We start from the raw sequence: 13,653 nt of genomic DNA, 5'->3' as shown, positions 1-13,653 counted from the left end.
TGATGAGGGGGAGATGGGGGTGCCCTGTCCAAGCCTGACACCTCTGGCGGAGGCGTCAGGCCTGGGCAAGGGGCCGATCAGGCGATCAGAGGGTGATGGGGGTCTATGCCTTTGGCCGAGGCATCAGGCCTGGGCAAGGGCGGAGCCGGTGGTGGGGGGAAGAGGGGGTCCCCTGCTCAGGCCTGAATCCTGGGCCAGAGGCATCAGGCCTGGGCCAGGGGCAGAGCCAGCAATCGGAGGGGTCTGGGGGTCCCCTGCCCAGGCCTGACGCCTGGGCCAGAGGCATCAGGTCTGGGCTGGGGGCAGAACCAGTGATGGGGGGAAATGAGCGTGCCCTGCCCAGGCCTGACGCCCCTGCCCAGGCCTGACGCTCCTCTCTGTTAGAGGCGTCAGGCCTGGGCAAGGGGTCGATCCTGCGATTGGAGGGTGATGGGGGTCAATGCCTGAGGGCTCCCAGTATGTGAGAGGGGGCAGGCTGGGCTGAGAGACACTCCCCCCCACCCCCTCACACACACCCAGTGCACGAATTTCGTGCACCGGGCCCCTAGTTTTTAAATATACATCTATTGTGTATGGTTAGGCAACAGTGGTTATCTCTGTAGAGTGAAATGGCAAATAATTTTTCTTTCTTTCTTTTTTGCTATTCTGCATTTTCCATATTTTACGTTGAACACATATTATCACTGTAATTAGAAACAAAACATCTTAACTGCTATTTTTTAAATACTTAGCAAATGATTGAATACGATAAGGAAAAAGAATGTGTGCTGACCAATCCTAAGTTGTCTTTATAACCTTATGGGAAATAGTAACTGGGAGCCAACCAGCTCTTGAAAAGAGGCAAGGGTATGTGGTGCTCAGGTTTCAGAGGGGAAGAAAAAATACGAAGTCGCCAAGTCTCTTTGATGGCCTCCGGCTCTGAGAATCAGAAAGTTAATAATCATTAGTAATTTTAAAAGAAGAAAAAAAACTTGTACATTTGTTTTGGGAAAGTCAATATTACAAAGGGGAAAGCACCAGATAAGAGTCTGCAAAAGCAGGTCCCTTTGTCATCTGGTAACATGTGGCATTTGAATTGGCTTGACTTTGGTTTCTTTAAAAACTGGCATTATACTCAGTTACCCAACAACAAAACAGTCCCTGGGTGACTTCCCCAATCCTACTGGTGCACAGACTAAAGTGGCTCCATACAGTTACATCAGAAACTGTAACAGTTTCACATGATCAACTTCGCTATCATCCAGGGATTACTTAGCTATGCCAAAATCTCAGCGAAGCTAAAAAGTTGTCCGAAATGTGCAGGTGCATGGTGTGGATGGATTTACTTGTATTTACCAAGGGAAAAGGGTATGAAGTAATCTGTTTTCCTGAGGCTGCCATTTTTATCCAAAAAGTGGCCTGGGTCAAACTTCTCTGGATTGGGGAACTCCTTGCAGTCCAACAAGACTGAAGACAATAATGGCAATACTGTGGTGCCCTGAAACCAGAAAAGAGAGAGGGGTTGTACTTGATCGTGCCTGTCCATGATCCATTAACAAGGCTGACACTCCTAATTAGTGGATGGAATAGGACTGAGCACTCTTAAGCTTGCCTGGGGAGTGACTGCCTTGAGTTATGGCTATTCTATACATGCTACTATCATACAATACTTACTGAGTAACGAGATAATTCTCTTTGGGAAGAGTGGTGTCATGATCAATGTGCGGTAACCAGTTATTGCTGATAAGTGGGGGTTTGCCACCCACATTGTCTAGACATGACCTTTACTGGAATTGCTGCCTCAAACTGGAAGAGTCTACTTTTCTACAATTTGTTCCTTTCTGAATTCAGTTGTGAATGGAAGAAAGGGAGATACGCAAACTTGAATCTACTGAATCAGACTCCGCTTCCCTCATTTGAAAAATGGGGTGAGGTAACAAAAACACAGGCTTTCCTCCTAATTTACAGATTTCTGTGAGGCTTAAGTGACAAAACAATATTAAAAGCTACCACTGTGCTTAGCCATAAAGTGTATTTAATTCTCACTGCAACTGTATCCAGCAGGCTCTCTGCTTGTTCTCATTGTATAAGTGCGGACACTGAGATTCACGGAGGAAAAACAGCTTACTTAAGGTTACACTTTTAGCAAGTGGCATACTCAGAATTTGCCCAAGTTCTATCTGATCATAAAGCACCTGTTTAAGTGAAAGCTGCCTTTTTTCCCCCATTTTCACTTTATTTTCAAACGTAATTTTAGAATTATTGGAGGGGCAATACATGCACATGGAATAAAATACCCCAAAATATGTACAAAAGGGTATAAAGTAAAAATAAGTCTCTCTTCTTATACTCAAGTCCCCTGGTTTTATTCTTGGTATAATTACTGTTAGCATTTATGCTCCATCTTTGGGAGATATCTTATGGATTTAAAGAAAGGACACTTATATACATATATCCTCCACTATTTTCACACAAAAGAAGTATCCTATAGTGTGCTGCAGCTTGCTTAGTATTCCACTTTATAGAAATAAAGGAAGTGTTAAAGTCCTTTGTAAATGGACATTTGGGGGTTCCCAATCTTCAAGTATCACAAATATTGCTGCAATAAATATTCTTATTTTATAGAAAGTACACAAAGGATAAATTCCTAATAGTGGAACTACTCTTCAAGTTGTCTGTGTGTTTTGAATTTTAATAGATATTACCACATTGTCTTCCATAGAGGTTACACCAATTTATACCACTAGCAAAACTATATGCTTTTTTACACCCTGCCAACATATTATGATAAGTAAAAAATATTTTCTTTAGAATTATTATTTTCATTATATTTCATTGTGTGAGTATATTTTTACACATTAAAAAACCATTTGTAATTATTTTTACTCAAACTTTAATTTTGTTTTTCTTGTTCTGCATCTGTTGGTTTTGGGTTTGTTCAAACTGACTGTAGGAGTTCATTTTATTTTTCAGTAATTAGTTCTTTCCTCTTATGAACCATGCAAAATTTCCTCTCAGTTTGTCATTTAGCTTTTGACTTTATTTTTCCAGGCAGATTTTTCTTATTTGCATATAGTCAAATTTATCGATTTTTAAATACAGGGCCCTCTAACTCCTCTCTTTTTTGGTGTTGGGAGTCAATGTTAGAAGTCTTTTGGAACTCTGAAATTCTAGAGGAAAAAAAGTTATCACTTTTATTCCTAGTACTTCTACGATTTAATATTCTGTGTGTGTATATTTGAGCCACCAAGAATAAAGTTACATGTAAGATATGAGGCAGGGATCTGTTATTATTATTTTCCAACTCCCCCAAGAGTTTCCTATCCTCTGTTGAATATTCCATATTGTCCCTCTAAGGCAGTGGTTCCCAACCTTCCTAATGCCACGACCCTTTAATACAGTTCCTCATGTTGTGGTGACCCCCAATTTCATTGTTACAAATTGAACATAATTAAAGCATAGTGATTAATCACAAAAACAATGTGTAATTATATAGGTGTTTTCCGAGGGTCTTAGGCGACCCCTGTGAAAGGGTCGTTCGTCCCCCAATTTTTTTTCCATATCAAATTTAGGATCTGCTAGCTTAGTTCCAAGAAAATCTGGTAGATATTTTGATTGAGATCTCATAAATGTATAGATTTTTTGATTTGGGGATAACTGCTACTTTTCTACCCAAATACAGAATAAATCCTGTAATTTATTCAATTTATATCTCTCATTAACATTTCAGTTTTCTTTTTATAGATCTTGAATTTTTTTGTTCAGTTTATTCCTAAATATTTTATCCTTGTTTTTATTAATGAAAACGTATCTTCATTATATTTTTAAAATCATTTTTATTTTATATAGGTGGCAATTGATTTTTTTAAATAATAAATTTGTACCTAACCACTGAATAATTCTGTTTTTGCAATTGTGCTTTGGCTAAGTTTCTTTTAATTCCAGGTATAATTATATCATTTACAAAGTTGCTTCTTTGTTTGGAATGCCTTATCTCACTATTTTTTCCTAATTCTATTTGCATAATATTAGTACTGGTAGATAGCTTTGCTTTATTCCTACTTATGAATACTTTTAATCTTTCATTAATAAGCATGATTGAAATATGTTTTTTTTCCTGGCTAAAGAGATGTTCGTCTATTCCTACTTGATTAAGGGTTAAAAAATAAAAATGAAGTACAAATAGGCAGTTATAAATAGTCACAGGGATGTAAAATACAGCATAGGGAATATAGTAAAAAAAAAAATGGTAATAATATGTATGGTACCAGGTAGGTCCTGAAACTAATATAATATTAAATGTCAATTATACTTTGAAAATAATTTTTTAATTAAAATGGCCATTGAATATTATCAAAAGTATTTTCTGTACAAATGAGATTATCATATGATTTTTCTCCTAAATTTTATTTATATGGCGGATTTTATTAAACTAGATTTCCTGGTGTTAGACCATTCCTGTGTTCTTAAGGATCTCAATTTCTTGGTGATGTGGGGTTTGTAATGTGATGCTAGACTTAATGTACTAATACACATTTGCATTGATAGTTTTAAGTAAGATTGGTGGCTGTTTTGTAGTATTTTTATTCTGTTTTGCAATATTTTGATCAGGTTGGCACCTTTTCTTCCTCTTCTATGCTCTGGAACTATTTAAATGTAAAACCGAAGCCCCTAATCACTACAGGAGATTGACTATATTCCTAGTGAGCATGTAAGTTTTGGTAAATGCTAAGTGTCCTACAAATGTTAACTGTCAGGAGCAGCAACATCTCAAATGGCCAATACATAAACTTCTGGGAGGAGAACATTTGGGTTAAAGAAGATCGATACTGGCTTAATTACCTTAGAGCAGTGGTTCTCAACCGTCTGGCCCTTTAAATACAGTTCCTCATGCTGTGACCCAACCGTAAAATTATTTTCGTTGCTACTTCATAACTGTAATGTTGCTACTGTTATGAATCCTAATGTAAATATCTGATATGCAGGATGGTCTTAGGCGACCCCTGTGAAAGGGTTGTTCAACCGCCAAAGGGGTCGCGACCCACAGGTTGAGAACCACTGCCTGAGAGGTACAGAAACATTTTCCACTTCCCCGCTTTTAAAATCTAACCTGAAAAATCAGATTTCAGTTCCCATAAGATTCTCATTAATGGAAATCACTGCTCCAAAATACATCCTATATGAGAGCAGATGGGGGCCTTGAAGACCCAGGTCAGCCTCCCCCATTCTCGGAAGGCAGAGACCAGGCTGCAGAGCTGCAGAGTGACCTGAGGGTGCACTGCATGCAGTGACAGATTTCAAACCACGGCCATCTGACTCTGACTGCTCTCTTCCTGCAATAGAACGGAGAGCCTCTCACGGGCCCACTGAGGGACCGCACCGCCCCTCCTATCCCAGTCCGTTTTCCCAGACACATCTAACCTTGGGGATGACATATTGTCTGAATTTTGTGTCCTTGGTCACGGCATGTGGTAAATTAGACGGTAGGAGGGTGATGTATCTTTGTATCTCATTCAGCACAGCCTCTGTGTAAGGCATCTTCATCTTGTCCTTCAAGGAGGGCCTCTGGTTGTGTCCAATCACACTGTCAATTTCTTCATGAACTTTGGCTGCAGAGACATGAATCATGAATGCCACTCAAGAGATGTGTTCCCTGGGTACCTGGAAATTACCTGAAATGCTTGCCATGTGCAGCAGGACATGGCCTAGAAAAGGTTCCCAGTGTCAAAGACCTGTTGTTAAACAGCCCATTGCTCTGCTCCTGATGGCATTTCTCTTTTCTATTTTGCTGTAAATGCCAGAGTTTTGCTGAAGGAAACATAAAGGCTGGATATACTATCTTCTCAGCTTCCTGGCTTCATTGGTTTGTTCTCATATACGGGTGAGGCAAGGACCTTTGTAGCAGGGATTATGGCTGAGCCCATGATTCCTGGCAAAGCAGCTGTAGGGGGACATGTTTGATCCTCATTTTAATGGGAGCTGCTTCTTTGTCACCTTCATCCAGTCTCCTAGTTTTGTGGGGATGGTAAATACCATTTTGTTGAGCAGCATAAACACTGGCTTTGTAAGGCCTGTGCTCTGAGAATGCGCTTGAGAAAATCAACCTACCAACATTTCATTTCTGACTGTTGTTATATCACAGCTAAAAATCCCCTTTGGGAAATCTGGTCCATTTTCAAGTTGGGGAAACAGAGGCCTGAAAGATTAAATGACTTGTCTGAGGTCACCCAGCCAGGTATTGCCAGGCCCAGGATGAGCACCCAGCATTGTGACTCATGGGCCCCTCATCTAACGAGGGCTTACTCTTTGGCACTGAACCTCATACATAAGACTCAGGATTCAGAAGGTCCTCTGCTTCCAGTTTAAACAACAGCCTTTCAGTTCTCAAAGGTGCTTCTTCCTTATCAGCATATTAGATAGAGTTCTCATCTCCAAACGCAAACGACACACATGGCCATTTGCACGGTGCTCTGAAAGGGGCCCAGAGAAAGCGAAGCAGCCACGGTCAGCAGTGCCTTCCCACCCTCGCCTCGTGCCCCGATCACTAAAATGCTGGCTATACCTTGCACCTCTGGATGTTTCATGAGGAGCAGGAGCCCGTATCTCAGGGTGGAACTGGTGGTCTCTGTTCCTGCCACAAACAAGTTGGATCCACAGACTGCCAAGTTCTCCAAGTCAAATTCAGACATGGGGTTGTGTTTCTCCTGTAGGTGGGAGAGTTAATGGCTATAGGAGTTAAAAAGAAGGCAATGGCTTATCAGAGCTCCATAATCACACACCTTTACTAGTAATTGGCTTCATTTTGTGCACTGTTGTGTAGTGGATAGAAAAAAAAAAGTCAGTTGTGGATCAAAACTCCAAAGTTCAATCCGAGGTTAATCAGTGAACAGATGTGAGCCTTTGGCAAGTTACTTTAATCTCTACTCAGTTTCATAATTTGTGAAATGGAGATAAAAAAAAATAGGACATGCTCCATAGGCTTATTATAAAGATGAAAAGAGTTAATGAATGGGTGAAAGCTCTTGGAACTATGCCTCATATATACAAATACTCAGTGAACGGTATCTGCTTTTATTATATTTAATGAAAAAGACCAGATGATAAACTCTATGCAAACACAATGTAGAGAAAGCACTGATTTATAACTGGTCTATTTCCTTCACTTACACTGACTTAGATGCTCTCGGTCCCACCTTCTCCCACATGACATTCATCATTATAATGGCATTTCTAATATGAAGACTGTTCTTGTAAGACATTTTCACTCATAATTTTTAAATATATATTTTATTGATTTTTTACAGAGAGGAAGGGAGAAGGAGAGGGATAGAAAGTTAGAAACATCAATGAGAGAGAAACATCAATTCAGCTGCCTCCCGCACACTCCCTACTGGGGATGTGCCCGCAACCAAGGTACATGTCCTTGACCAGAATCAAACCTGGGACCCTTCAGTCCAGAGGCTGATGCTCTATCCACTGAGCCAAACCGGTTAGGGCACTCATAACTTTTTACATGGGGTCTACAAAGTGTTTAGACAATAAATTGATCCAGGACTTAAAAATAGTGAGTTTCCTATTTTAAAATGATTCTAGTAAAAATAATAGGGATTATGTCTTTGTGGATGTATCCTGCACGCCTGGCATAAAAACGGGCACTAAACAGTTGAATGTTTAATGTTATTACACTAGTTAATAAAATTTCTATATTCCTATATATTTAGATTATTTTCATTGCTGATTATTTTTGGTGGGCTTTTAATACCATTGGTTTTTTAATTTGAGGAAAGTACTAGAGTGCTTGTTTTTAAATTTGCTTTATTTTTAAAGCTCTGAATCAAGTTTTTCTTCACACAGTTTCTTTATACTATGTCCCTTCTATTCATTTCAGAATGCAATTATTTCTGCATGTGGAAATTCAAATTTTTAGGCACACTGTCGTTTCCTGCCTATAGTCCTTACTGTCTTTATCTGGAATCAAGAGTATTGAGTATCTAAAACTCCCTCACAAGAGAAAGTTCAGTTCATTTTTGTTGTTATTATTGTTTTAAACATTTTTTAATGATTTTTAAAGAGAGAGGAAGGGGGAAAGAGAGGGAAACAACGTGAGAGCAAAACATTGAGCCTGAAACCTGGGCATGCGCCTGACCAGGAATCCAACCAGCAACCCTTCAGTGCATGGGACAATGTTCAACCAACTGAGCAACACCAGCCAGGACAGTTCAGTTAGTTTTTAAAAGTCTTTGCTGATGAAGAGCGTTAGGGAGAAAATGGAAATGTTAACGTATATTTTATTTATGTTCTAACTATAACTTCAGTAACTAGGTTGAAATCCACTGTTTTATTTAACTCTTAGCATAAGCCAAATCTATTACGCAATAAGATTATAGAGATTTAATATTAACTTAACTTAAAACAGAATGAAATAAAACTTATAGGAAAGCAGAAACACTTCTATTGATAGTTATCTTACAGGAAAATAGACGTGGAGAGGAAGTTGTATAATTACTGATAATAGTGTGCCCCATTGCCATAACAATCAAGAATTCCCTCCGTGGTGTGACTGTGCTCTCATGCACTCCCATGGGAGGGTAAGGTGCGATGCTGGGGAGAGGCGGTGCACACAGTACCTGCTCCATCTTGCTGAGGAAACAGTCGATGTAGTCTCGAGGGTTATTCTGATCCAGGGACTCCTGATGCTCCTTCACTTTTTCCAGAATGAAATTTTTAACATTTGTGAGCCTTTTGGAAAATGATCTGTGCTCTCCAGGGAGATGCTTTATGAGTTTTGGCCACAAATTGTACATCTGAAAGTCAGGGGGTAGGGGAGAGACACTGGAAATTCAGTTTGTGAAGAGGGACCAGAGCTCCTGAATGGGCTGCCTAACCCTCTCTGTGCTCTGGCCAGACACAATCCCTTCCTCCAACTTCCAAGCAGAAGAGAAGGGAGGACAATCACGACATACAGGAGAGCGGCCCCTGCCCGTCTCCTTGCTCGTCCCAGCTTTGGCCAACCCCTGAGTCAACAGGAGAGAGTGGCACAAGGCCCCGAAAAGAAACCCAGGCAACTGAGAATGTTTTATCCGTCCTCTTTTGTGTGAGTAAAGCCATGGAGGCAAGCAGAGGGCAACCCCCCAATGGTGCTGTGATAACTGCCATGGCACTCATTCGCTTGACATACGTGGAGGGAAGGTGACAGTGAATGCTGACATCAACCCTTGCTCCTGGAATAGGTGAGCTCACAGCCCTTTACTCAGCCTGGACCAAAGAGATCAACCACCGTACAGATGCAGCCTCGGCCTTACCTGGTTCCATGGAGAGCTGATTCTCTTAGAATTTTCATTTAACAAACTCATCAGGTAAAGTAACTTCTCATCGTCGTACTGGAAACGCTCATTGAAGAGGGTGGAGCAGATCACATTGCAGGGCGCAAGTGAAAGGATGAAAGTAGGGTCAAAGGGCTGAGCTGACATGAGAAACAAACAACTCAACATTAGGATGCTCAGACTTATACGTAGGATGTATTTCCTCTAAACTTCCCCAGATTAGGATGTAAACACCTTCTAATAATGCTGACACTATGCTACTAATTATATCGATTATGTTATTATAGGAATACAGTACTTTCATAGTCATAAGAGCAACAAATGATATTATAGAGCATGTTCACGCTGGATACTGTGTAATTGTCTCGCAAACTACATTATTTAACTCTCATTTGGAGGTTTGACTTTTTTAGCTCCATTTTTCAGATGTGGAAAGCGCATCTTAGAAAAGTTAAGAAACTTGTCCAAATTTACATGTCCAGTAAGTGCTGAAGTTGGGAAATGAGTCCAGGCTAAAGGACGTGAGAGTCCTACCTGAAACCTCTGTCTCACTTTCTCCCCACCCTTTTCCCAGCCAGCTCCCTGTTAATAGAGCAGGTTGTGAGCCACAGAGTGATTCCCAAAGGAGGAGCTTTGCCGGCGGCGGTGTGTGCAGGACGTCCCCTTGCCCCCAAAGGGCTGGTCAGTGGCATTCACCCTCTGTTTTTCTGAGCTCCTCCACCAGGAACTGGGCTTCCTCCTGGACCCTCTCCTCGATGCTCCTCTTGCCCATCCCGAAGTTCCTCAGGGTCATGAGGGAGAAGCGTCGCATTTGCTTCCACGTCTCTCCATTGCTGAAAAGGATCCCTAGGAAAAGCAAGGAGCGGGAAGGTTGGGGTCACAGAGGGGATTCTCCTTAAAGCCGATCTCTTCCCAGGGCCCTTGGCAGGGATTCAGCAAATGGCAATTGAAAAGCACAACCTATTCGGGATTTGGGTGAAATCTGTGTCACAAAAGAAAACCCATGCTCTGGCCAACAGGGGGCAGAGACGATGGACGGGGCAGGGGACTCCTTGGCCAGGGGAAAACATCCCCAAACGTGGGAAGAGCCCTCTGTCTGGTTTTCTTAAAAATGGCCAGAAGTGGCACGTGTTCTCACAGACTCCTTTCCTGGGTGTCTGTTTTTATACTTCATACGCCTCCAACGTGTGGTGTCGTTCTCGCTGTGATTTTCTCTGAGAGGATAAGCCAAGCAAAGCGAGATGGGATTGAGGATCTTATTCTTCTGTGAATTTACTACAGTGAATGTTAGCCTCATCCGAAAAAGACGAAAGAAAGGAGCAAAGAACCCCGTATGTTCCATACCAATGCGTTCTAATTTCTTCCTCTGTTCAAAACCTGTAACTTAGTCTGAATTTCGTATTCCTCCTGACGCACCATCAGTTTCATTAGCATGTTGTATCCTCTCAAAAGTCAACGCCCGTTGGCAGCTGCTAATGATCTAAGCAAATGACCTAAGACTGGGACATCAAAACACACACCCACTGCCGGAGTCCATTCATTGTCTTCAGGGCTGAGTTTAGACACAGACCCCCCAAAAGCTAGTAGCCCTTGAAAGTCCTGGCCAAAGTCAAGGCTTGAAAGTCCTAGCAAAGGTCAGGGCTGTGCATCAGCCAGTTAATTAAGACACCACCCAGTTAATCTAGCTAAAGCATCATCGCCACCTTAGTTCACTGAATTTCTTAGATACTTGTGTAGATCCTTGTTGATTATTGTTGATCAGATACCCTGCCTATTTCTGGAAATTGTCTACCGATGACCTAATCCATGTGTCATTGAAATCTCCTTACCTAAGGCTAACCCGACCTCAATAAAAGATCGGAGTGGCCTGAGCTTAGGTGGAAGTCCCTCTCCTTGAGTTGGACTTGCCCGCCCGGTCCTCCAATATTGCAAAATTATCTCGTGTCTTTTTTCTCAATTGTGTGCGGCCCCTCTTTCAGTACTGAACCCTACTCCATGCGGGACGTGGTGGGAGTCCTACGCGACAACCAACACCTATTTAAGGACTACGAATCCGAAGATGTGACCTATGAGTGAGTATCACACGGGTTAAACAAAAACATCATGACCTGTGACTATCACACAGAGGATCAATAAAAGCTTCCATAACTACAGAGCAGGAGTGGAGAGTGGCACTAATGACTGACAATTTGACTGTATCTCTCGGACTGAAGTTTGGTCAAAAGGAGGGAATTGTTAACAAAAGAAATACAGGCCGAAATGGAGTCACTTTTGCTAAGCCAGTCACCAAACCAAAACTTAATAACCTGATTGCAGTTTCAGTCTCTCCCAAGAGAGGAATTTTTAACCAATCAGCACAGAATTTCCTGATCTATTCCAGCAAGGTAATCTGCATGATAAAACTCCTGCCATTCCCTTTCTCCAAAAAAGTAGACGACCTGGCCTACAAATAATTGTTTGTTTCCTTTTGCTATTAATTCCCCTCCCACACCCATCTATTAAAACCTTCCTTTTTGTACAACCTCTCAGAGGTCCTCCTCATATATATGGGGTGTTGTCCAATACATGAACAGCTTCATAAAACCAATTAGAGCTTCAACTTTCCTCAGTAGAATTTTGTTCTTTAATGGAATTAAGTTTACATTTCTCTGGGACTTGCAATTTTATAATTTTAAGTGGTTTTTGAGGTATATAGTACACATATTTCTTTGCATATATCAAGTATTACACAATAAAAATAAAAACAAAGATGGAGCTGGCTATGCCAGAAAGACCAACTATGGATTTAGAAGGTTGGGGTTTTGAATAGAAGGATATCAACTGATCCCTCAACTTTCAGGGAGTGGAAGGAACTAGAGATTGTAATCAATGACTCAGTCCATCGTGGCCATGTAATAGCTCTGGCCACCAAAGCCCAGGTGAGCTTCCTGGTTGCTGAACACATCAATGGGTAACATTCTCATTTCTAGGGAGAGGACACAGAAACAGAAGCTCTGCATTTGGGACCCTCTCAAACCGTGCCCTCTGTGTCTCTTCATTTGCATCCTTCATATGATAAAACTGTAATTACAAGTTAGCACCTTCCTGAGTTCTGTGAATTGTTTATCAATTATTAAAACGGAGGAGGTCATGGGAACCCCGGAATTTTTCACCAGTTGGTCAGAAGTATGGATGGCCCTAACTGGTTTGGCTCAGTGGATAGGGTATTGGCCTGTGGACTCAAGGGTGCCAGGTTCGATTCCAGTCAAGGGCATGTACCTTGGTTGCAGGCGCATCCCCAGTGGGGAGTGTGCAGGAAGCAGCTGATCGATGTTTCTCTCTCATTTCTAGCTCTCTATCCCTCTCCCTTTCTCTCTGTAAAAATCAATAAAAAATATATTTTAAAAAAAGAAGTATGGATGACCTGGGAACCCCTGAACTTACGGCAAGCATCCGAAGTGAGCTCAGTGTTGTTGGGGAAAACGCCCTTAACCTATGGAGAGTCTGCACTAACTCAAAATTACATTGCAGTATTGTAGCATCTAATCAGTTGCTTGGTGCAGATCAGACACTTACTGTTAGTCATTTTTGGCTAAAGAAAATGAACCCACATTTTGATTTATACATACCATGTCCTTTTTGGAAATCTGAAATAATTGGAATAGGTCCTCTGCCAAGGAATTCATCACCCTGATCGATCAGAGCTTCCTTCACCGCCTCATATCCATGCAAGACCACAGTGGGCGTGGATCCAACATATAACGTGTAAACAGGGCCGTACTCTTTGGCTAACTGGAAAAAGATTCAAGCAGCTGTGTAAACATATTGCAAAATCTCTCCACTGGAGACTTGGGTAGAAATTAAGTAATAATTTATATATAACTTAGACTTTGCCCCATCCATTTCATTTTAGAAATTTAACCCAGGTTATAGTCATGGATTCAGCCTTTCCTTCATTTATAATATGCAACCATTAAGCTAATATTTACTAAGCACCTGTACTGTGTCAGACACTGTGTACAGCCCAGGAGCCCCCATTGAATTTAGAGTCTAGTGAAAGTGACAGGCAGCAAACGGTCAAATGATATTTGCAATACAAATTGAGAATAATTCTATGAAAGTGATAGAGTGTATCATGTTGGATGATAATGGGAAAACTTAACAAAACAGAGAGTTTAGGAATCTATGAGGAGGTAAGATTTAAGGTTCAACTAAAGATGAGAAGGAAGCAGCCAGGACATGAGCTTATGAGGAGCTCACCAAGCAGATGTGAAAAAGGAAGAAACCTATATATTTACGATAGCATTGTTCCAAGAAGAAAAAGAGTATCAAATTTCAGCGGGAAGGGAGGGGAGGTTTGCAGGGGTGGGGT

General features: G+C 41.3%; 1 protein-coding gene across 1 annotated transcript in view; it reads right to left on the bottom strand.

Moving 5' to 3' along the window:
- The window catches only part of LOC102761651 (cytochrome P450 2C23-like), a 16,810-nt gene that overhangs the window by 1,861 nt on the left and 1,296 nt on the right, over positions 1-13,653 (bottom strand). The window contains exons 2-8 of the mRNA XM_015559357.1: positions 12,911-13,073; positions 9,999-10,148; positions 9,282-9,442; positions 8,607-8,783; positions 6,542-6,683; positions 5,401-5,588; positions 1,336-1,477 (exon numbers count right to left, since the gene is read on the bottom strand). Coding sequence (XP_015414843.1) covers positions 1,336-1,477; positions 5,401-5,588; positions 6,542-6,683; positions 8,607-8,783; positions 9,282-9,442; positions 9,999-10,148; positions 12,911-13,073 — 1,123 coding nt within the window. The remainder of the gene's footprint in view (positions 1-1,335; positions 1,478-5,400; positions 5,589-6,541; positions 6,684-8,606; positions 8,784-9,281; positions 9,443-9,998; positions 10,149-12,910; positions 13,074-13,653) is intronic.

The sequence above is a fragment of the Myotis davidii genome, unplaced genomic scaffold (assembly GCF_000327345.1).
Source record: "Myotis davidii unplaced genomic scaffold, ASM32734v1 scaffold332, whole genome shotgun sequence".
Lineage (NCBI taxonomy): Eukaryota > Metazoa > Chordata > Mammalia > Chiroptera > Vespertilionidae > Myotis > Myotis davidii.
The sequence above is the reverse complement of the archived record's forward strand: the minus strand, read 5'-3'. Positions and strand labels throughout refer to the sequence as shown.